This window comes from Choloepus didactylus, chromosome 15, assembly GCF_015220235.1.
Source record: "Choloepus didactylus isolate mChoDid1 chromosome 15, mChoDid1.pri, whole genome shotgun sequence".
Classification (NCBI taxonomy): Eukaryota; Metazoa; Chordata; class Mammalia; order Pilosa; family Megalonychidae; genus Choloepus; species Choloepus didactylus.
In genome coordinates, this window is record NC_051321.1 from 121,348 (window position 1) to 144,378 (window position 23,031).

Consider the following 23,031-nt stretch of genomic DNA (forward strand, 5'->3'; position numbering starts at 1 on the left):
AGGAGGGGCTGAGCGAGGGCTTGTCCGAGGCTGTGTCCAGGTGTCCAGTTGGCCGGAGGGGACACGGCCTTGTGGTCCCGCCTGTCCGGAACAGACCGCGCCTGTTTCCTGCTGTCTGCATGAACGTCTGTCCTTCCTGCCAAAGCTGCCCTGGCCCTTTGTGCCCACTGGAAGGATAAACCGCTGTCCCCAGCTGAGCGCTGCCTGAAGTCGGGCTGAAAGTTGTCCTTGCAGAGAAAGCCGCTGCGGATCGCATTTCCCCGGGAGACATCTGTGCACGACGCCCCCAGCTCTCAGGGATCAGGTGACGCTGCCCGAGGTGCAGGGGAGGGGACCCGGCACCCTCAGAGCCCTGTCCTGCCCGAGGCTGGGGAGGCGGACGGCTGGGGCCACCTCTGCTCACGGGCGGTGGTGAGGATGGGTCCCACCCACGCAGGGCAGGTCCAGACGGACAAAGCCTGACCCCCCAGGGACAGTCCCCGACCCCACGGGAGGCCCCTCGGAAGGCAGGGCACCGTCCCCTCCCCAGGCCTGCAGCAGGATTGAGGGCAGCTTCTCCTGGCACCAACGCCCAATTGGATTTCCCTCTGGCTGGGGCCAAAGGTCAGTCCAGATCCAGTCACAGAAATGGGGGCCTCTCCCCACAGCCCAAGGGTCACCCCGTCCCCTTGGCTGGCAGGAGGACAGAGCGGTCAGGGCAGGTGGCAGCCATGCGACCCAGCCTCGCTGTCCGAAAGGAAGTCTGGCCCGGGTGGTGCAGGCTCGGAGGCTCGTGTCTGCAGCCCACAGGTCTTGATGTCCCCAGCCGGGCACGGAGGCCCAGAGATGCCCCCCGGACCTTGCTGGTGATGGCAGCTTGGCCACCGACCTGCGCCCCAAACCTCAGAGAAGGAGCTGTTTTGGGGAGGCCTGAGCCCCGGCAGTCAGCCTTCACCTGGACGCAGGTCCCGGAGCCCTCGGCCGTGGGGTTCAGTGCTGCCTGCGGCCACGGCCCCACCTGGGCAGGGGCCAGGAGAGGGAGGGGCGGCAGGAGGCAACGAGGCCGACCCCCCAGTGAACGCCCAAAGCCCTCAGAGATGGCTCCGCATCCAGCCCCCATCAGAGCCCCCAGGCCCCCACCCGCCTGCGCAGAGCCGTGCCCCCCACCCTGAGGGCCATCCACAACGAGGGCAGCAAGCAGAGCTGGAGCCCCAGCAGATTCAGGCCTGGCCCGGCTGGCCGTGCAGGGGCAGGAGGAGGCGGTGGGGGGGTGCTGGCTGTTGGGGGGGCCGGTGCCATGTGCCCTATGGGGTGGAGGTGGGCAGCCCCCAAGCGCTGCCAGGCGCCTGAGGCAGGTCAGTGAGTGGCCGCGCAGAGCTGTGGCTTCCCAGGCCTCGGGGTGGGCTGCTCCCAGCTGGCGCGGGCCCGGGCCCCGGTGGTCTCATCTGTGCAGTGGAGACCCTGCTCTGCCTGTATGGACGAGACATGCATGCTCTGCCCATCTCACCCCAGGAGCACCCCTTTCCCGCTGGAGGAGCACCCGGGGGAGGGGTGGCCAGAGGAGGCTGATGGGGGGAGATTGCCCTCGACCGGTTGGCTCTGGGGGACCCAGGAGCCCACCCCTCACCTTGAGGGCACTGAACCTCGGCCCCCCAAAGCTGCGTGCTCCTCTGTGGTTGGGGTGGTGGCTTTGGCTCCCCAAACGTCGTCGCCTCTTAGGGATGGTCTAAGGAACAAGCAGGTTCCCGCGGACGTCACCCTCCGAGTCCAGTTCCACCCTCACGAGTGGGCTCCAGGCCGCGCTTTCGCCCACCCAGCCCCGGGCACCCGCCACAGCCCCGAGCACAGAGCTGCCGCTCCCAGTGGGGGCCCGCGGGGTGCGGGGTGGGTGGGGGGCTGCAGGGGAGCCAGGCAGGGCAGGGAGTGGCTGCCGCCCTTGGGGTCAGCCTCCCAGAGGCCCGTGTCACAGACAGGAGCTAAAAGTTGCTCGGCCAGGATTCGAACCCAGAGCCATCTCCCGCCAAAGCCAGTCCTCCCCAGGGAGCCCTCGCTGGGCCATGGCAAGATTCTGAGCTGCTGTGCAGGCCTGACCCACACAAAGCTGGGTGCTGGGGTGGGGTCCCTCCCTGGGGAGGCCCGGGAGGAAGGCATGCTGGGGCAATGGAGTAGCTGATGGCCAGGGGCCCTGCGCCAAGGCTGGCAAGGTGGCAAGCGCTCTGGAGAAAGGTGGGTCCCAGGGGTCATGGTGGCAGGTGGGGGCAGGGAGGCTCCTGTCCAGAGCCCCCACAGCTCGGCTGCCCCGGGGCATCCGGAGGCCCCTCCCTCAGGCCCTGGACCCTGCCCCTGCGAGGGCTGGGTCTCCACGGGCCTGGGAGACGAGGGGAGCTGGGTTCCCGCGGCCTTTCAGCTCTGGGTCCGTTGCTCCTCGGGACAGTAGAGATAAGCCAGCCCGGGCAGGGGCTGCGCCGAGAAACAGGCCCCTGCTGTGCCCCCACTGGTGCTCCTCTCCCAGGACACCGGCCACGGATCCGACCCCAGAGAGGTGTGGGGGCTCAGCGCTCCCAGTGGGTACCTCAGAAAAGCGAGATCGGGGGGCAGCCACCGGCAGGGGTGTCCACGTGGAGCCACAAGGGCAGCGGGGCCAGGCCCGGGGGCAGAGGGTGAGATGGGGGGCCCGGAGGAGGCAGAGGCCTCAGGGGTGGAGGCTGCTGCCCCAGGCTCTGCTCGGGCGCCCCCGGGGCTGGCTGGGGGGCTGCAGAGTCCAGATGCTGGGGTCAGAGGCAGGAGCCAGGAAGCAGGGCTCGGAGACCCCAGGGGAAGGGGATGATGCTCCAGGCTGGGCACAGAGGGTGGGACCAGGGAGACCCCCAGTCCTGATGCCCAACCCCGGCCTCAGCCAGCGGGAGTGGGGGAGGTGGCCCTCAGCACCTCGAGGCTGAGGGGCTCCCCAGTGGGTAGGGGTTTGTTGGGAGCGTGTGTGCATGTGTGTGTGCATGGGTGTGTGTCATGGGTGTGCATGTGTGTGTGCTATGGGTGTGCATGTGTGTGTTGTGTGTGTATGCACATACGTGTGCAGGTGTGCACGCACAGGGGGAGGCAGGCTGAATCTGAGGCTTTTGCAGGATGGTGGGGGCCCAGAGCAGCTGGGTGGATGGAGAGGGATGGAGGGGGTCGTCCTGGGTCTGGGGCTCAAAGCGTGTGTCCTGGTGGCGGCACAGTTTGGGGGGTGGCCTCTGGGCTGGGGCGCCCCTCCCAGGACTGCCTCCGGGCCCCTCAGAGCCGCTGCAGATGAACTGAAGCACAATGCTAGCAGGGGAGGGGCGTGTTCTCAGTCCCATAATGTGAATATTCCAGAAACCTCACCGCGCGTGGCTCTGTAACCATCTACCTCGGGAGGACCTCCAGATTCACTGGGAGACTCTGCACACTGGAGCTGGGGCCCCCAGAGCCCATGCGAGACCCTCAGGTGCTGGACATGTCTCAGTGGGGACAGATGAGGGTCCAAGACCCCAGAACCAGACGCAGGAGGGGGACAGGGATGTGCCGGGGTTGCATCATCAGATGTAGTCAGCCGGATCGAGGCAGGTGACTGGCCTTCAGCCCTCAGGCCTGGGGGTGCCGGAAGCCTGTCATCCATGGTGGGGACATACCCCAGCGCTGCCCAGTATCTCTTCCCCTCCATCTGCATTGACAGAGTCCACTGTGTTCAGGACAGCCACGTGCCCGGGCCAACTCACCTTCCCAACCTTCCTGCAGCCCCCCAGCATGCCACGCCATGAACAGGGCTCTGCTGGACCAAGGGGAACAGACGCACCTGCATCCACCTTCCCTCTTGCTCCTGCCTTGGATGCAGTTGTGATGACTGGAGCTGCGGCAACTATCTTGTGACTGGAAGCAAAAGACTGAAGGAAATGCTGTGTGTTTCTGACAGGGCTGAGCCACCAAACCAAGGCCACCCCCTCTGGTCTCTGAGACAAGCACACAGGAGGACTTCAGTGGGGAGCTCTGCTTCTAGGGCATTTGCTATGAGGCTGGCCCTTCACCACACCAGTGCCTCATCCACCCCAGGGAGCTCACAGCCCAGTGGGGGAGACAGTGCAGACCCACAGCTGCCCATTCCCTGTCAGACCACCTGACAAATCCCTGCAGGAACCATTCTGGTGCCGTGGATGAGGGGAGGGTGAGTTGGGGTAAAGGATTGTGTGGGGCAGGAAAGCAGGTGGACCCACCAAGGCAAGTAAGAGGGGGAAGGGGCAGGAGCAGACATGGCCAGGAAACACAGGGGTCAGGCCTCAGGGGAGAAACAACTCAGAGTTTTGCCTTCTGGAAGCTTCTTTCTTCACTTGGGGCAGATCTGGAGCTGTTTGGAGGATGAGCTGGACATGTCCCCGAAAGGCCAGCATCAGAGCAGGGGGCTGGGGCTGCAGCTCTGTGCTCTGGACGCCCCTCTGGCCCTGTGGTCACTGGCCACAGAACTCCCAGGTGGACACGGGGGTCGGCCCACTGAGAAAGTGCCTGGAGCCAGGCAGGCTCTGGCTTCAAGAAGAGTCCTCAGACGGCCAGATCCCAGGGGTCTCGCGGGCGAAAGGCGGCTCGCGTCTGCCCCGATACCCACACACCTGCCCAGCCCCAGGGTGAGGGGCAGCTGGAGGGGATGGCGTGTGGGCTCTGGGTCAAGCAACAGCAACTTGTCCCCCATTGAGGGCTCTTTGAAGATGCCATGAGGTGCCAACCTGCCCAGGTCTGAGCCCCCAGTCACTGGAACCCCATTCAGTGGCCGCTGTCATGAGTGACCACGAGAGGCGGGAGCAGCCACTGCAGCTGCTGTGCCTGGAGGAGCCCGCCAAGGGCAGGACAGGGCGTTGCTCTGAGGGCCACTCAGAGGACCCGCCAGGGCGGTCAGTGTCTGTCCAGGAGGTGCCCTGGGGCGAGCACAGGCCACCCCTCAGAGCGCACTGGGAAGAAATGTTCTCTGGGCGTGGGGGTCAGGGATCCCCCGGGCCGGCCCCCTGCACCCCCACAAAGGTGGTGGGCAGCAGCAGGAGTCATGTGCCCAGAGCCCACCCGGCCTCCCAGTGGGAAGGGGTCAGCCGAGGCCAGAGCGGCCGAGAGAGGGCATCAATTTGGCCCCTCCGAGAGCTGCTGGGGACGCTAACGGTTTCCAGACTGAGGTTTCCCTTCAGGTCGATTTCCAAAATCAACCCCAACATGTGGAGCCTGCCAAGGTAGCAGGGACCCAGGCCCCAGCCCCTCTCGCTCTGGGGGAGGTGAGGAGGGTGGGGTGCCCAGCCCTGCTCCCCCTGTCTCCTGATGTGGGAGAAAGGCCGCTGCAGAGCTCGGCAAGGCGCCGGTGAGAGCGCGGGTGGGGAGGGCCCGAGGCTGGGGTCGCAGCCCCCGAGGTGGGGAGCAGGAGGGATGCGCGTCGGGAGAGGGTCCCAGCGCCTCACGTACAGTCACTCCGGGTCCGATGGGGCGTGGCTCACAGGAGCCAGAAGGCGGAACGTGGCATCCACCGACCGGGACAGGGCCATCCCTGTAGTGGACGGTCGCCGGCTGCGGGGAGGGATGCAGGCTGAGACCTGCGACACGCAGGTGACCCTCGACGACAGCATGTTGAGTGAAATGAGCCAGATACAACGTCCTTGAGACAGCAAGTCGGTTCGTGGCGGCCGGGGCTGGGGCTAGGGCGGAGGTGGGGCGGGGAGTGACCACTCAGGGGCCCGGACTGGAGACGCTGACAATGCCACGGAAACGGAGCTCTCTCGGGGCCGGTGGGGCTGCCCAAGGCCTTGGCTGCAGGGACACGTCCTGCCAGGAGCCCCTGGCTGGATTTGGGGCCCCCTGGGGCTTTTTGTGCTCTCCTAAAATATCTGAGGGGCGGGGTGTCTTCCCCCTCCTGCGGGGTGTAAACCCACTCCTCTCCCCTGGGACAACAGCCGCTGCAGCCCCCTTGGCTGCCCGTGGGGTCAGTGCCTTTCAGGAGCACAGGCTGGGGCTCCCCGTCCTTGGCCAGCCTGGGGGGGTGGGGCGGGGGGAGGGGGAGGGAGGGGGAGGAAGGTGGGGGAGGGAAGGGAGGGAGGGGTGGGGGCGGGGCGTCCACACAGCAGGGCTCGGGGACAGCCACCACTCTCTCTCCCGGGATGGAGGGGATGAGCGTGGCCGCCTCGCCTTCCAGCTCCGCAGGCGCTCTCATGCAGGCAGCCGGCGGGCACATCCCTGATGCTTCCACAGGGCTGCCTCCCCCTTCTGGCATTTCCTGTCGGGCAGCGAGGAAAGGTGGCTGGACATCAGCTTCCTGCCGTGGAGGGACACTGTCCTCAGCGCCAGTGTGGCCGGTCATCGGGGTCACTCAGGCCAGGCCCGGCGCCCCTGCCAGCCCCCACACCACGAGGGCAGAGGCACAAGAGCCCCTGGCTGGGTCCCGAGTGGCCCCTGCCCTGTGGCGTGGACGTGGCCAGGGCAGCAGACGGAGGCCTGTGACTGGGGCGCTGCTCTCTCTCTCTGGCGCTTCGTCGTGCCTCCTGGTGAATCCTCGCCCGGGAGCCCGTCTGTGCCGCGGCGCGGCCATCTGTGGCTCTGTGCCGGGACGGGACGGGTGTGAGGCTTGGGTGCCCCAGGGCCCCGCTGAGGCTCAGGCCCGAGAGACACAGGCACCTCCGGGTGCTGCTGGGGCCGTGAGGGCTGACGGGCGGGAGAGGCGGCCAGGGGCTGCCCCTCAGTGGGCCTGACCGTCCCGTCGGGGCTGCCTGGTGCTGCTGCACCTCACACCGGCGCCGGGCAGGGCGCCCACGAGGGTGCTGCTCGCTGAGGGGTCCGGCTGAGAAGAGAAAACGCAGATGCCGGGCTGCCCACCAGCCTGCCCGGGCCAAGCCGCTGCAGAGCACTCCGCGAAGGCCACTCCCCTGCGCCCGGCCTGGCCTGTCCCCTGTCCCGTCTCCGTGAACCTCAAGCTCCTCCTCGGTGGGAGCGACACGCGCGGGTTTCCGCCGCAAATAGACCTAAGCGCCAGCAGTGGCCCGACCACGTCCACGCCCACGGACGAGATCGCAGAGCCCGGAGCCGGCGCCTTTCCGGCTGCTGGAGTCAGGCCCGGCCCCAGGGCGAACAGCCGGCGGGAGTGCAACCCACGGAAACCTGCAGCGCCCCACGACACGGCGCTCTTAGGCCCCAGGACCCACCTCCAACCCCACACCCCAAACCCTCTCCACACCCCCATACCCCAGCTCCCCACACAACCCAATCCCCTCTCCACACCCCGACCCCCGACCCCCCACACCCCTGCCCTTGGCCCCGCTCCCCCGTCGCCCCGCTGAGCAGAGCTGCTGCCCCGACCAGGATCTGGTTTTAATAAAGTTGAAAGGAAAGGACGGAAAGGAGCTGAAACTGAGCGGCCAGCACGGCCCTGCCATGGAGGGTGGGAGTGCCTGGGGCACAGACACCCCCCAGCCCTGAAAAAGAGCAACGACCCAGGCGAGGGGCGGGCAGGGACGGGCGTGGAGGGGCAGGAGGCGGGAACCCGCAGGGTGAGGGGAAGGTTGGCGGGGAGGGGGTTGGGGGGGAAGGCCAGGGATGGCAGGGGTGGGGGGCAGGGTGGGGGGCCGGGGATGGCGGGTCCGGGGCGGCTCCGAGCGGCTCCCTGCTGCCGTCTCAGAGCCTCTCACTGGCCCGGCAGGAGGGCACCTGCGGAGACGGCAACATTCAGCCTTTGAGGCGCAGCAGCTGCCGGGGGCTGTGGGTGGCACCTGGTGCGGTGGAGAATAGGAACGGGGCGTCTGAGTGAGGGGCCACGTGGGAACAGCAGGCCTGTGCCAAGCCCGCGAGGAAAGAAAGTGCTGGATGTCTGCGGGGGGGTGGGCGGTGGGGAGGCCGCTCTCAGCCCCCAGCCCCGTGTGCATGACAAAGGGCCCCGGGCAGTTCCTCGTGGCTGTGGCGCCTGCGGGAGGAGCCCCACCCCGGACCCCGCTCGGCCTCCCCGGACCCCCACCCGCACCCACAGACGGCAGCACGTCAGACCCGCGGTCACAGCCGGGGTCCCGGCCGTGGAGACCCGGGCTTCTCCCGGAGACTCGGCAGCGGTGACTGGAGCGGGTGGGGGCTGCTGCTGCCCTGGGTGGGGGGTGGGGGGGGCACTGGGTCCCGTGGGTCTTCCCGTGGGAAAGCCCAGGGGGTGGGCTTGGCCCTCCCCTGGGAAACGGCAACTGCAGAGCAGCATTGAGCTCAGGCCCCAGGGCCCCTCCGCACCCCACTCGCTCCCACACTGTCCGCCCCCTTCATGCCCCCTTCCCGTCCAGCAGGTGGTGGGTGAGACCCCCAAGCTGGGCTCCAGGGTTTGCAAAACCAGTGCTGCCACTTCAGGCGCAGAGCAACCAGCACCTGTGACTGGGGAGCTTGTGGCCCCAGGTCCCTCCTGCAAGGAGCCTGGCCCCCTTCACAGCCCCTGAGACCCCCACTGGGCATGGCCAGCAACCCCTAGGCCCAATCCTGAGGCCCCAGGGGCTGTGCACTGGACCAGCCCAGTGGAGGGGGCATGGGGTATCCACTTACACCTCTGGGCAGGGGGTGACATGTCCTGCACCAGAAGCACCCCAAGCCCACTGGGGAGGGGGCCCTGAGCATGCACCCACCTCCCAGGGCCCTGCTGCCTGTGGCTATCTCTGCCCACCCATCCCCACTAGCAGGAGCCCCCATGGTGCTGGGGTGTCTTCCTGGGGTGTCAGAGCACCAGGGCGAGGTGGGGGGGTGGTCGGGACCCCAGGGTGCAGCCCTCTCTGTGGTCAGTACCACAAACACAGGCTGACACGGGGGCCCCGGGCCGTTCCGCCCCAGCCTGTCCCCAGGGGGTGCTGCCCTTTGGCTGGAGAGAAACCCCTCTCTTTGGGGGTGCCCTTCAGAGCCAGCCCAGCCGCGAGGATGTGTTTTATTTAATCACCTCGGTGCAGCCCTGGGGGCAGCAGGTGTCCTTCGCCACAGTCAACAGCAGCACCTCTGCCCCCCGCTGCAGTGACGCCCGCTCATTCTGTCTACCTGGGAGCTGCGCCCATGACTGGCTTTCTCTACGTGGGTCCTCAGCACTGACCGGGAAGGCCGGACACTTCTCAGGGCAGGTGAGCTCCGGCAGGGACAGGGGGAGGCACAGCTGTCCTCAATTCCGGGCGTCCATGGGGCCCTGCACCCGGGCCTCTGAGGCTCTGGGGATGGTGAGCCGGGGGCCCTGGGGATGGTGAGCCGGGGGCCCCTGTGTCACATGCTTGGGTCTCGGACATCTCAGGGGAGTGGGGTCTGGGGTTTCATGTCTGTCCAAGGGAACGCATCACACCGCATGGCTGGAGCACTCTGCAGAGGGTGAGGAGCGTGCAGCTTGGCGCATTGAGGGGATGACCCCGAGCCTCTGCTGGAGCTCCGGTGGGGAGGGGCCGGCTGGGCCCTCCTTATCTGTCTGTCCCCAGCGGCTGCAGGCCCTCTCCACCCCGCCTTCACCCTGGCTGCAGGGCATCCTGAGGACAGCAGACATGGTCCTTCTTTGGGTCCAGTGTGTGGCTGCGGGCAGCCTACCCTTCTCATCTTTGGTGACCTCGACCTGCAGTGGCACCTTCCACCCTGCACCCCAGCCCACCGAGCCCTCAGGCAAGGGTGCCCCCACCTCGGCCCTGCCCGGCTCCCCACATCCCCTGCTTCCAGGCCTCAGCCTGCCGCTGGCCTCACAGCAGAGATGACCGAGCAAGTCCGTGGGGGCCAAGGGGCCAACCGGGGACTGGAGCTCAAGTGGCCACAGGCCCTGGGGCCCGGATTGGGCCTGTTCACCTGGACTCTACTCCAGGCGAGCCAGCTAGATGGCCAGAAGACACGGGGGCCCCTCCTAACACGGTCAGGAGGGGAGCACCCGGCCGGAGCCCACCTCAGAGCACGCAGGAGGGTCGAGTGTGTGGCCGCGGGACAGGACACCTGAGGCCAGAGCTCTGGGTGGGCAGTGAGGCCCCTGACCCACCAGCCCCATCACCCCATCCCAGTGGGGTCTGGGGCACTGTGCGTGGCCTGGCTCCAGCCTCCCCTGCTGCCCACGGCCCTGGCCAGACACCTGTCCAGCGGCCTCCAGGTGCAGGGCAGGTGAAGGCACAGTCACCGGGTGTTTGCTCCCACCGCCAGATCGCTCGTCTGCTGTGGGGCTGTCGGTGCTTTAGACCAGGGTGAACTTGACACTTGCTTTTTCATTAACTTACATCTCAGGTTGCTTTCAAACCTTGCAAGACTTGGGCCGCAAATTGTCCACGGATGTACACACTCGACTGCACACTGGCCAGAGGTCTTGGCTCAAGAAGAGGACGTCCACAGCCCCCCTGCAGGGCCCTAACCGGCCTCCTCTCTCTGCCATGGCAACTGATGGCCGCTGCCCCCAGCTCACTCCTACCCACTGGGTCTGCTGGAGCCCACTCTGTGCTCTGCCCCATTCCGCCCTCTGGACCACCCAGGCCTCGGGTCCAGGGACCCCTGAGGATGGCCTGTGGGGGACCAACCCCCAGGGCGGGCAGTCCCCAAGCAGGCAGGCCTCTACAGACCAGCTCCCAGGCACAGCCTGGGGCTTCCTGGGGTTCCCCCAAGGCCCCCAGCACCACCCCAGGCTGGGTGTGACTCTGTCACTCCTGGCACCGCTGGCCCAGGCTGTTGCCTGAGGAAGACGACCAGCTTGTAAAGGCAGCTGGCCAAGCAGGCGTGTGTGTCTCTGCACGTGTGCTCACAAGGGTCCACGTGTGCACACCCTGCATCTGTGAGCACCCAGTACCATGCACGTGTGTGTCTGCGTGTGCATGCATGAGTGCCATGTCTGCACGTGTTAGTGTGTGTGTGTCAGCACCCTGCACCTGCACACGTGTGCCCGTGTGTGTGTGAACACCCTATACCTGCTCGTGCATGAGCACCTGTGTGCCTTTGCATGTGTGTGTGTGTGTCAGTGCACATGTGAGCACCTGTGTTTTGTGCTTGTGTCTGCACATGAGCAGGTGCCCATGTCACTTGCACATGCGTGTGTGTCCTTGGGTCTGTGCAGCACGGCCGTGCACATGTGTTTAGCTCCAGCCCACAGCTGTGTGAGTCGCCCTGGAACCTGCAGACGGTTACACCCCCGGCCAGGGCCTCCTGGCTGAGTGTCCTAGTTCGCTAATGCTGCAGAATGCAAAACACCAGAGATGGACTGGCTTTTATAAAATGGGGGTTTATTTTGCTACACAGTTACAGTCTTAAGGCCACAAAGCTTCCAAGGTAACACACCAGCAATCGGGTACCTTCACCGGAGGATGGCCAACGGCGTCCGGAAAACCTCTGTTAGCTGGGAAGGCAGCTGGTGTCTGCTCCAAAGCTCCGGCCTCAAAACAGCTTTCTCCCAGGACGTTCCTCTCTAGCAAGCTTGCTCCTCTTCAAAACATCACTCCCAGCTGCACTCAGTTTTCTCCCCCCAAGTTAGCTCATTTATATGGCTCCACCGATCAAGGCCCACCCTGAATGGGCGGGGCCACGCCTCCATGGGAACATCTCATCAGAATCATCTCCCACAGCTGGGTGGGGCACATTCCAAGCAAATCCAACCAGCACCAAAACTTCTGCCCCACACAAGACCACAAAGATAATGGCATTTGGGGGACACAATACACTCAAACCGGCACACTGAGCCTTGAATTCCTGACCCTCAAAACTGTGTGAGATGCTATTTTGGTTTCCCAGGCAGCTCAAAGCAGATACCACGGTAACAGTTGGAAATTACGAGCTTGGTTTGAAGCCGTGACACTGCCCAAACCAGGCATCCTCAAGGTGACGCTTTCTTCCCAAAGGCCAGCTGCCGGCGACCCTGGGCTCCTCGGCCACCCGGCCAGGCACAGGGCGGGGTCTGCTGGTCGCCCCCTCTCGCCCGGGGCACCTTGATTTCAGCTTCCTGTCCCCAAGGCTCCCCCCTGCCGCTTCTCTGAATTTCATTCTCTTACAAAGGACTCCAGCAAGGACTAAGACCCACCCAGGGCCTTCACTGAAGTCACCTCATCAAAAGGTCCCACTTAGGATCGGGTCACACACACAGGAACGGGTCGGCTAAGGAACGTGATCTTCTGGGTGCCTGCAGTTCCAAACCACCACAGGAGCCGAGGGCCTGTCGTTCCAGCGGCTGGGTTTGCGGTAATCTGCTGGGCCCCTCTCAGCCACTGTCCAGGAGACCCAGGGGGGGTCACTGGGAAGTGTGACCCAGCTTCCACCACATTTGGGAAAATTCAGAGCCCCCCACAGTTCCCCAAGACCCCACCTGCTCAGGATCCTGCTCAGCCTCCGGCACACCCCCAAACGCCCCTTCCCCAGCCACTGGTCACCGTGGCGCTGACGGCTGTTGGGGGACGCGTCCCCTTGTGTTTTCCCCGTGCAGGGCGTGTGCTGCTGCACCTGCCAGCCTCTCGCTGCCCTCCCGCCCCCCGACCTGGGGTCACCCACCCTCGGGCCTGACTGAGGCTCGGCGGTGGCCCGTGGGGCTGGGGGAGCTGCCTCGTCCAGGCTGACCTGTCGGACCCTCACCCTCAGTCTCTGCCTCTGACCTGGCCGGAGACGGGGGTGACCGGCTGGCTCCCAGGGCCACGGCTCCTCACATGTGCGGCTGTTTGCCAGGGAGCTGGGCTCTTACCTGGCCCCTCCGAGAGAGCCAAGAACAACGGGATTATCTCCCCTGGTTCACTTTCTCTGCCCCTGTAGGGACTCACGTCCATGAAGGCAGCCAGGCTGCTCAGCCTCAGGGACGCACGACAGAGGGGGCGGTTGTCGGCCCGGGAGGGGTAGGAAAGGGCCCAGAGGTCTCAAACTTTTCCTCCCATCCTGACAGGCCCGACCCAGGCTGCAGAGAACTGGCTCTGGTTTCAGTGGGCCCTGGGCCTCGGTGGGCCTGGGCGGAACCTGCCTCGCACCTGGGCCCGGCCGTGGCTGGCTCTGCCTTTGTGGCAGGACGTCCCCCAGGCCGAGGGAGACCACAGAGAGGACGGCTCACGACTCTTCCGAAAACACCCGGGGGCCGCCTGCGAGGGCCGGGCCCAGATGGGACTCCAGGCAGTTGCCGTGGGGCTCAGTGTTGGGGGGGGGTCCCGGCTGTGGTCCGGCTGTGGGAACCCCACAGAGGGGCCTCGTGTGCCTGCGGGGTGTGGCCTCACTGAGCGCCAGGGCAGAGTAGGAGGATTACATGTCCGATGACACCCCCGGGAGCCTCCCGCAGAGGCTCGGGGCAGGACCCCTGCCCCTCCATGGGGGGCGACACCCCCTCTAGCAGGCTCTGAAACGGGGCTTGGAAGCAGTTTAGAAACTTCCCTGCAGTCAGCCGGACACGGCACTCCCCGCGGGCTGGGCACGTTATTAAGAAACGAGTGTGGAGCTTGGCCGGGGAGGGCCGGGCTGTGTGGCTGAGCGGCCCCCCTGGGACCCTCGGGTGTACCGCACCGAAGCCCCTAACGGTGGGAGGCACACGCTGCGCTGGTTCAAAACATGGACTCTGGGAAAGGGGGTGGGACAAGGTCTCTGCTCTTTGTTCCTCAAACCTTTGTGACCCCAGGGATTCCCCATCGTGCCCAGCACCCCCACCCCCACCCCCAGTGGCCTCTGCAAGGACGTCCCCAGCCTCAGGACAAAGAAAGCTGGTTCTGGGGACCCCAGCAGCGAGGTGACACAGCTGTCCCTGAGGAAGAGGACGACTGCGTTTTCCAGCCATCAACCCGGCCAGGCACACGGCGGCCTCCTCTGCCGGCAGCGGCTGCGGAGATTCCACAGGTCCCCGGAGCCAGCGGGGAGCTCCCGAGCCAGCCCGGGAATCACGGAGACTCGCCTCCAGCCCCCCCTGACTTCTGGGGTACAACTGTCCCCCTCGGCCAGGCCGCGACCCCCACTCCTGGCGGACGCCTGCTCCCCATCCCCAAACCTCGGGCGGCCGCAGGTCCAGGGACTGCCCCTTGCACTGGGGTGCCACGACCTCAGCTCCTCCCGGACCCTCCAAACAGCCTCCAGAGTGAACCCCCAGCCCCTGCCATGGCCTGTGACCCCAAGACCCAGCCCCTCCCGTCCCCGGCTCCCCACCCTCCAGCCACAGGCGCCTCCGCTGCCCCTCGGGGACATCAGTCCCCATGGGGTCTTTGCCCGCCACAGAGGGGCCACTAGCTGTTCCCAGCCTGAACCCAGACCCACTTCTGCAGCTCCCGCGCTCGCCCCTCAGCACGAGCCCCTCAGAGCTCCTGTGTCCTGCAGCCCCCTGTGCGGGGCAGATCCCTCAAAGCCCACAGACAGGTGCAGATGCCGAGGGGCTCCCACCCACCTCTCAGGGCTCTGGGATGACCCCCAGCCTCCCTCAGACCCACCCGCGGGAGAAACCAGCCCCGGCTGCAGCCAAGCTGCTCCCGAAGCCGCAGAGGCAGAGCCACGGCGACTGCTTCAGGCCAGGACCCGGAACCCCCCCACGCCCACTCCGCTTCGACTCCCACGACCCAGAAACCAGGGTGGCTCCACCGTCCTAGGCCGGCTGACGCCCCATTTACTATGTGAAGGCCAGGCCCAGTTTGCTGGTGGCTGCGGGGTCCCTGCACTCCCTGGCTCAGCTCTCGGGGCGCACGGCGGGCACCGTGGACTGCAGGGGCTCCTGCGTGGACAGCCTCTGCCCCAGGTGAGCCCCCCGCCCTGCAGCCTGGCCTGGACCCCCGGCCTCTGAGAGCTGACCCCACCCTCCCTGGGGTCACTGGACAGCTGGGATGGGATGGGGGTACCCACCGCTCGTTCCTCTGAACTTGGGGACCAAAATTTGTGGAGAGGAAGGGCTGGGGCAGCAGTGGCTTCTTTGGGGCCCTGTGGATTTGGGGAGGAGAGTTGGGGGGTGAGACCAGGGCTTGGGCTGGGGGCTAAGAGCCATGTGGCCCACATCCTGGCCCCACCCTCACACCCACGGACAGAGGAGCTGCAGAGAGGCCCAGGAGCCTGAAACTGGCTGAGCAAGGGACCAGGCTGATGGCCCCAGCCGGGCACCCACAGTTCCAGGGGTACCAGGGCCCCACCCCGAGGCCACCAAGGCCCTGCCCTGTGGGCTCCAAGTCCCTGGGAATTCTGTGGCTCTGGCCTCTGGCCCCAGTTTCTTTCTTCTCACTTCCCCTCTGCCCCTCCCCAAGCCAAGACCAGTACAAAGGCTGCAGGTGCCACTCAACCCTCCTGAGAGAGGGGAGATGCTGGTCCTGGGGGAGGAGGGTCCGAGCACCCACCCCCACCCCGTGCTTCCTGCTCTGAGCCCTCCGTTCCCCCAAGGCCAGGCCTCCACGTGGGGAGCTGAGGTCACTCACCCCACAAGGCGTTTCCCACAACCTCTGGGCTGACTCTGCAGAGCAGAAATGTTTATCACGGATCCAGGAGCCACGAGTGGGCCCCTTGCAGTGTTCCTGCCCTTTCTGAGCACTTCGCTGCCCTTGTGGGACCCAGAAGCCAGAGGCAGACCCTGCTCCAGGCCTGCTCTCTGCCAGGACGGGGGGGACCAGGGGAGAGCAGGTGTGGGGGCCAGAATCAGCCGAAGGGGTGGCCGAGGCCCCCACCCCATCAGGGACCCCCCCCCGGCTATCACTGCACAAGTGGTGGTGGTGGGGGTTGGGGGTCCCGTGGTGGGAAAACTGGAGATGCACATGCAAAAGAATGGATGTGGACCCCCACCTCACACAGTATGCAAAAACTAACTCAAAGGTGATCAATACTCTAAACATAATGAGAGCCAAACCTACAAAACGCTTAGAGAAAAACATAGGGAAATATCTTCAGGACCTTGTATTACGCAATGGATTCTTAGACTTCGCACCAAAAACATAAGCAACAACAGAGAAAATGGGTAAAAAGGACTTCATCATAATTTAAAAGCTTTGTGCATCTAAAGACATTATCAAGAAAGTGAAAAGGCAATCTACAGAATGGGGGGAAATATTTGAGAAAGCACAGGTTTGATAAGGGTTTAATATCGAGAATATGTAAAGAACTCCAATTCAACAAAAAAAAAACAAACAACCCAATTTAAAAATGGATAAGGGACTTGACTAGATTTCTCCAAAGGAGATAAATGAATGGACAAAAAGCACATGAAAAGATGCTCCACATCATTAGCCATCGAAGAAATGCAAATAAAAACTACAATGAGATGCCACGTCACACCCACCAGGTTGGCTGTTATTTAAAAGATGGAAAATAAGTGCTGGTGAGGATGTGGGAAAATAGAAACCCTGGTACATTGTTGGTGTGAATGTAAAATGGTTCAGACACTGGAAAAGTTTGGCTGTTAAAAACATAATTAAACGTAGAACCACCATATGATCCAGCAACCCCAGGTCTAGGGCTCTGCACCCAGGAACTGAAAGCAACGACTTGGACAGACGTTTGCCCACAGATGTTCACAGCAGCTTTATTCACAGTGGCCAAAAGGTGGCAGCAGCCCAGTGTCCGGGAGCAGACGAATGGGTAAGGAAGATGTGGCGCATCCACACAAGGGGACGCGCCCAGGCTTAGACAGGAGGGGAGTCCGAGCCACGCCCCACAGCGGTGGACCCTGAAGACATCAGGTTGAGTGAAATGTCGGACACAACAGGACAGATCCTGGATGCTTTCACGTCCGTACAGCAGCGAGATTGTGCAAACACACAGGGGCAGATGGTAGAGCGCAGCGGGAGGGGAACAGGGAGCCCCTGCATAAGGGGAAGGGCTTCTGTTCGGGGCGACAGGAAAGTTCTGGTAAAGGACGGTGGTGAGGGCAGCACAGCCCCGGGAGCGTGAGTCACCTGCTGCCTGGAGTGGGTGGGAGGGGAAAGTTCGCGATGGACATGCGTTCCCACGATCGCAAGGCGGGCAACCAAGGAGACTGGGACAATTACATGCAGCACCTGAATCTGGCCTGGATCTAGGAATGGAGTCTAAAATGCCCAAAGGACATTATTGGGACGTATGAAAAAATTGGGATACAAATTGAAAGCTTTTTATCAATGTTAACGTTCTTGAACTAGCTAACTGTACTTAAGGTGGATGCGTGAGTGAACATCCTTGTTCTTAGGAAATGTACATGGCAGTATTACGTGCTCAAGGAGCATGATGCGTACAACCTACTCTCAAATGTTTATAAAAGTGACAGATAAATGGACGGATAGATGGAATAATACAGCAAATGTGCAAATTGTTCAAATTGGTGTTTCTAGGTATCAGTAGAGGGCAATATATTGGAGTTCTCTGTATAGGTTTTGTATTATTTTTGCAACTGTCCTGTAAATTTGAAAATTAAAAAATAAAATGTGTAAGGAAAAATGAAGGGGTAAAAACTAACTGTATGAAAACAAATAACCCAATTTAAAAAAGATCTGAACATACACCTCAACAAAGAACATATAAACAGACGGTGAATACGATTATGAAAAGATGCTCGACAGCATGTCATTAGGGAATTGCACATTAGGACAACAATTGAGATGCCAGTGTTCACCGATTAAAACGGCTAACATTCGCACACCCGCCGACACCAAAGGCTGAGGAGAACGTGCAGCAGGAACTCTGATCCATTGCTGGTGGGAGTGCAAGATGGAGCAACCACTTTGGAAGACAGTTTGGCAGTTTCTTAAGAAGTTAAACACAGGCTTACCCTCCGATCTAGCAGTCACATCCCAGTTGAAAACTTCTGTGCACACAAAAACCTGCACATGAATGTTTACCGCAGCCTTATTCATAACTGCCAAAACTGAAAAGCAACCAAGATTCCCTCAATAGGTGAATGGATAAACAAACTGCTGCAGCCACGCAATGGCATATTATTTAGTAATGAAAAGAAATGAGCCATCAAGCCATGAAAAGACGTGCAAAGTAAAGGCCGTTGCTCAGTGAAAGCAGACAGTCTGCGAAGGCTGCGTACTGTCGGCCTCCACTCAAGGAACAAACTGTAGAGACCGTCGGAAGGTGGGTGGTCGCCGGGGCAGGAGGGAGGAATGAATTGGTGGAGAGCAGCATTTTTAGGGCAGTGGAACCACCCTGTGCGATGCTGTTGTAGTGGACACACAACATGGACACGTGTCAAAACCCACAGACCGAGCAACACAAACAGTGCGCCCTAATGCATGCTATGAACTCCAGTTAATAACATTATTGAAATTTATCCATTAATTGTAAATAATGGACCAGGTCGATGCAGGAGACTAAAAACAGGAGAGTCTGTGTGCGAGGCAGAGGGGGTATATGGGAACGCCCAAAAAATAAATTTCACTAGTGTTAAAAAGTGAAGAAGGACTCCTAGGCACAGGTTTCAACAACCAGGAATCTCTTTCAACATGGCCCAGAACAACTGCGCAAACAACATGATCGCTACACACCAAAGGCGCAGTTGCACCAAATTCACAGCCGACCGGTTGAAAATCCTCATCGACACTTTCAACCAAAAACCTTACCCGGGTTATGCCACCAAACAAAAACTTGCTTTAGAAATTAACGCTGAAGAGTCGAGAATCCAGATTTGGTTTCAGAATCGAAGAGCTCGACAGTCATTCCAGAGAACAGAACCTGAGCAGGCCTTGGAAACAAGCCAGGCCCACAGGCAACACCTCCCTGCAGAGATTCAAGCTACTCTAGATAGACGGTGCCACACCTGCTATACATCTTCCCAATTACGCACTCTCATCAAGGCGTTCAAGAACAACCCTTACCCTGGGATTGATTCCAGAGAACAGCTTGCTAAAGATATTGGGGTTCCAGAGTCAAGAGTCCAAGTTTGGTTTCAAAACCGAAGATCTAGATTATTTGCCCAGAGAAAAAGAGAACCTGATGAGATCTTAGAACAAATACAAGACAAGGGGTAAAATCCCTGAGATGAGAGGGTTCAAGGCATAGAAGCGACACAAAATATCACCAACCTCACTAGCAACTGTTTTATTTCTCTGGAACCAGAATGAGGGGGCACAGAAACTAGTTCAGTGTATCTGATATCATCATCCTGAGCCCCAAATATTTCTCACTCTTGCTGGGGATGCACCCTTCCTCTGAGACTGCAAGTTGAGCATTCTGGAAATGTTAAGCAAGACTTCGGGGACAGAGATGGGTCCAAGAGGCTCTCCACAGCACTACTGACCCAGCCTGGACCCAGAGTTCAGCAGAGCTGAGGACAATGAAAATAAAATGAATACATATTATTTCATAATCATCTCAGTAATAATTGATTCAGGCAAAAAACATCAATGTATGTAAAAATTTCAAAGTGAATGTTTTATGAAGAACAAGATATATATTGTCTCAAAGAATCTACACACAGATTACTTATTAATTAAAAAAGGAAAACTGATAAATTTGCAATGGAAAAACCTGACAGATTCCACCGTGACCAAGTGCACGATATTCACTTTACCAACAGCAATACAGACTGACATGAGGTGCCGCCTGAAATGAAGCATCTAAGACACAACATCCCTTCTGTGGTTTTAATGCCAAAAGTGCTCATGCTTAATTTAATCATAAGGAAACAGCAGACAAGCAAAATTGAGTGACATTCTGCAAAGTTACAGACCTGTACTCCTCAACAGTGGATTGAATAATTGCAATAAGGATGGAGAGAAAGTATTCCAACTCAGGAAGTCTCCTGAAGAGTTATCTTCTATATGTAGCATGTGCTACCATTTATATGGGGAAGGGACACAAAAACAGAGACCTGTTTATGTCTAAAATTTCTCTCCAAAGATGCTCAAGAAACTGGTGATGTTAGTTATCTCTTGGGAAGAGAGGTGGAAAATTGAAATGGGAAATAGAACTTTTTTCACTTTGATATATGTATTTTTTTACTTGTAGTACCAAATAGTCAACTCAAAATTTGTCAGTTTAATCACTTCCAAGTATACTATTCATTCACTGGCATTGATTCCATTTGCAATATTGTGCTACCATCACTAACACCCATTTTCTCAACTTTTTCATCACCTCAAAGAGAATCTCTGCACCCATTAAGCAATAACTCCCCCTCCCCACACCCTCCTCTTCCCCACTTCCTGCTGCCATGGTCACTGGTGTCCTTTAGTCTACAACTGTTGCTGTGAAGTTTACTTATTACAGGTATTTCATATAAACTATATCATACAATCATAAAAAAAAAAGTGAAGAGAAAATAAACACTTTTCAAGCCTGAAAGAATTTATCACCAGCAGATGTGCACTTCAAGAAAGATTAAAGAAAGTCCTTCAGACGGGAGGAAAGTAATACCAGAGGGAAATCTGATCTACACCCAAAAATGAAGAGCACCAGAAATTGTAACTACATGGAAAAACATAAAATACTTTTTTATTACTTAAATCTCTTTAAAAGGTAGCTGACTTTTTAAAATGGTAGTGTAGCATGGGGTTATAACACATAGAAGTAAGATGTGTGACGAGGGGAAGAGGAAGGCTCTGCCATCGTGCAGTGGGGTCACATCACTTGCGGGTGGGTTGTAGAGAATTCAGGATGTATACTGTAAATCCTAAGGCAACCACCAAAATAAAATACAAAGAACTCTAGCTGATGAGCCGATGAAGGGGCTATATTAGAACAAAACAATATTCAATTGATCTAGAAGAAAGCAGAAAAAGAGAAAAAAATGGAACAAGGAACAGAAGGGCATTTGGCAGACAATTAGTGAGATGACAGATTTAAACCTAACCATATCAGTGGTCACATCAAATGTAAAATGGTATAAAAGTCGCAATTACAAGGCACAGACTGCCAGGTTAGGTAAAGGAGACCCCTCACCCAATTCTACGTCTTACAAGAACTACTCTTTAAAGATAAAGACACAGATAGGTTAAATTTAAAAGAACACCAGGCTAATAGTAGTCTCAAGGTGAGATGGGGCAGCCGCGAGGCAGGGGCCGCTGGTGAGGGCCCGAAGTGAGTCCTCAACCTTCACCCGCTTCCATGACGTGGGGTCACCCGTGGTCCTACGGCACCGCCTGTCACTGATTTAACACAACCTCAGCTGTAGCATCAAATGCTCTGTCCAAGCCTTAAGAGAGGAGGGAGAGCATGTTTTTTAAACCTCGTAAATTCCACTCAAATTCCAAAGTTGGCCATAAATATTCTACAAAACCAAAAACACCCCCCAAAAACTCTACAGCATGAAAGGCCACCAGGAAAGCCCATCACTTCCGGCACTCCAAGGGCCAAAATGGACACTCGGTCCAGAAAGGTAGAGATTCGCTCCTTCTCTACGAGGAGGCATTGGAAGGAGCTGCCTCTGCCCGACCCCATGGTTCCCTCGTGCGGCTCAAGGGGCTGCTCAGGCAACAGCAGGAAGTTCAGGGTTCCTGGAGGCCCAGGCAAGCTCGGAGCAAACACAGGCACTGTGGGGGACGATGCCTCTGAAAGGGGTTACAGGCTCTGCCAACGTGTGCCTGAGCCTGTCAGTCTTGGGGAGTTTGCCATCATTTTGGGGCACAGCCTGGACTCAGGCTGGGGTCACTGGCAGGAAAGGAAAGCTCCTTTGCTGGCCCCAGCAGGCCCAGCCTGCAGAAGGAGCTCCTGCCAGAGGCCACGCCCGGCGTCCCTGTCCAAGTGTGTCCAGGACACCTCCTGGTTGTCAGTGCTGAGCGACCGGCTTCCTGGGCACTGGGAACCAAGAAGCTGCAGACGTCCTCTTTCATCCTGGTGACCGGAGACAGTAGCCAGGTGCTTTCTGCAACTGGACAGCATCCGTCCCCAGTCCCCAGCCCTCTCCACTTGATCAGGAGCCTTCCAGGGGCTCTGCCAGCAGGTTCACGGGGCTGGGATATGGCGGTGCCAGAGGTCTGTTTGCCAAAGTGTGTTGTCGGGGTTTTCCTTTCCTCTCTGTGATGTTGGAAGCTGTAAGCACCCCAGAAAAGATCGTTAAAACTAATCCATTCCTGTGGGTGTGGACCCATTTAAGTAGGACATTTGGTGAGTAGGATCTTACGTTGAGATGTGACCCACCTCATTCAGGGTAAGTCTTAATCCTCTTACTGGAGTCCTTTATAAGTGGATAAAAGACAGGGAGAAGCCACAGAGAAAGACACAAAAGCTCAGAGCGAAAAGCCAGAGAAGCCAAGAAAAGACACACAGAAAACAGAGAGAAACTACAGAAAGAGAGCGAGGAGGCCGCCGAAGGCAGAGGCTGGCAGCAGCGAGACGTGGGAGGGAAGGGAGAGAGCTGCAGGTGCTCCCATGCACCTTGCTGGGTGGCAGCGGAGCCCAGGATCACGGCAGCCGGTCTCTGGGGAGAAAGCATTGCTTGTAGATGCCTTGATTTGGACATTTTCACACCTTCAGAAACGTAAACTTATAAGTTAATAAATCTCCATTGTAAAAGCCAACCCATTTCCGGTATATTGCATTTTGTCAGCTTTGGCAGGATAAAACATTCTCCTAGCTCCACACCTTTCTTATCCTTTGCCTTCCTGCTGGAGCCAGGAAGGGCTGCCAGGAGCCATGGCTCTTGGTGAACAGGGCAAGGCCCCATGGGCTGTGGGTCCCCTGCTGGGAGGGGCACGGACCCCACTGCAATCGCAAGGTCAGCCCAAAAGGCCTCTAGTCCCCGCAGCTCCCACCTAGTTCACCTGCAACCCCGGGCAGAACCATCACCACTGGGTACCGAAATTTGGCTCCTCTTGACCTTGGGGCAGACCCCAGGCAGGTGGCAGTCAGCTTTATAAAAATTCTTCTTAAAAAACTCCCAAGAGAGTCCTGGAGAAGATAAACTACCAAGAGTTCCCTTCAAAGAAAGTGCTTTCACAACACAATTATCTTCAATCCATTCGGAACACCTTTCTTCCATTAGAAAGGGGAGATTTGTCTCAGACTGTGGAGAGAATTGCTTGGGACCCCTTTTAGCCAGGCATCTGAATTTGCAGCGAGAAAAAACTTTCTAGTTGAATTATCTGGTGTAAGTGGAGAGTTTTCCAAAAACTATATTGATTTAGGTTGTTTCTGTGTTTTAAGATATTAATCAGACATGGAATCCCACAAACCAATCTTATTTTCTACTGGTAAAACCCAGCCGGGGTTCTTTCCCTGGGCGGCCAGACACCGCTG

The 23,031-nt window shown here is 59.4% G+C and overlaps 1 protein-coding gene across 1 annotated transcript; it reads left to right on the forward strand.

Moving 5' to 3' along the window:
- The first annotated feature begins 18,299 nt into the window (after positions 1–18,299).
- On the forward strand, positions 18,300–18,824 carry LOC119510996 (double homeobox protein A-like). The gene has a single exon (XM_037805440.1). It carries the CDS (start codon positions 18,300–18,302, stop codon positions 18,822–18,824), a length of 525 nt encoding a protein of 174 aa, XP_037661368.1.
- Positions 18,825–23,031: the final 4,207 nt, after the last annotated feature.

Excerpts from the sequence above, each read along its gene's own strand:
- LOC119510996 (XM_037805440.1), top strand. The coding sequence starts at position 18,300 with ATGGCCCAGAACAACTGCGCAAACAACATGATCGCTACACACCAAAGG.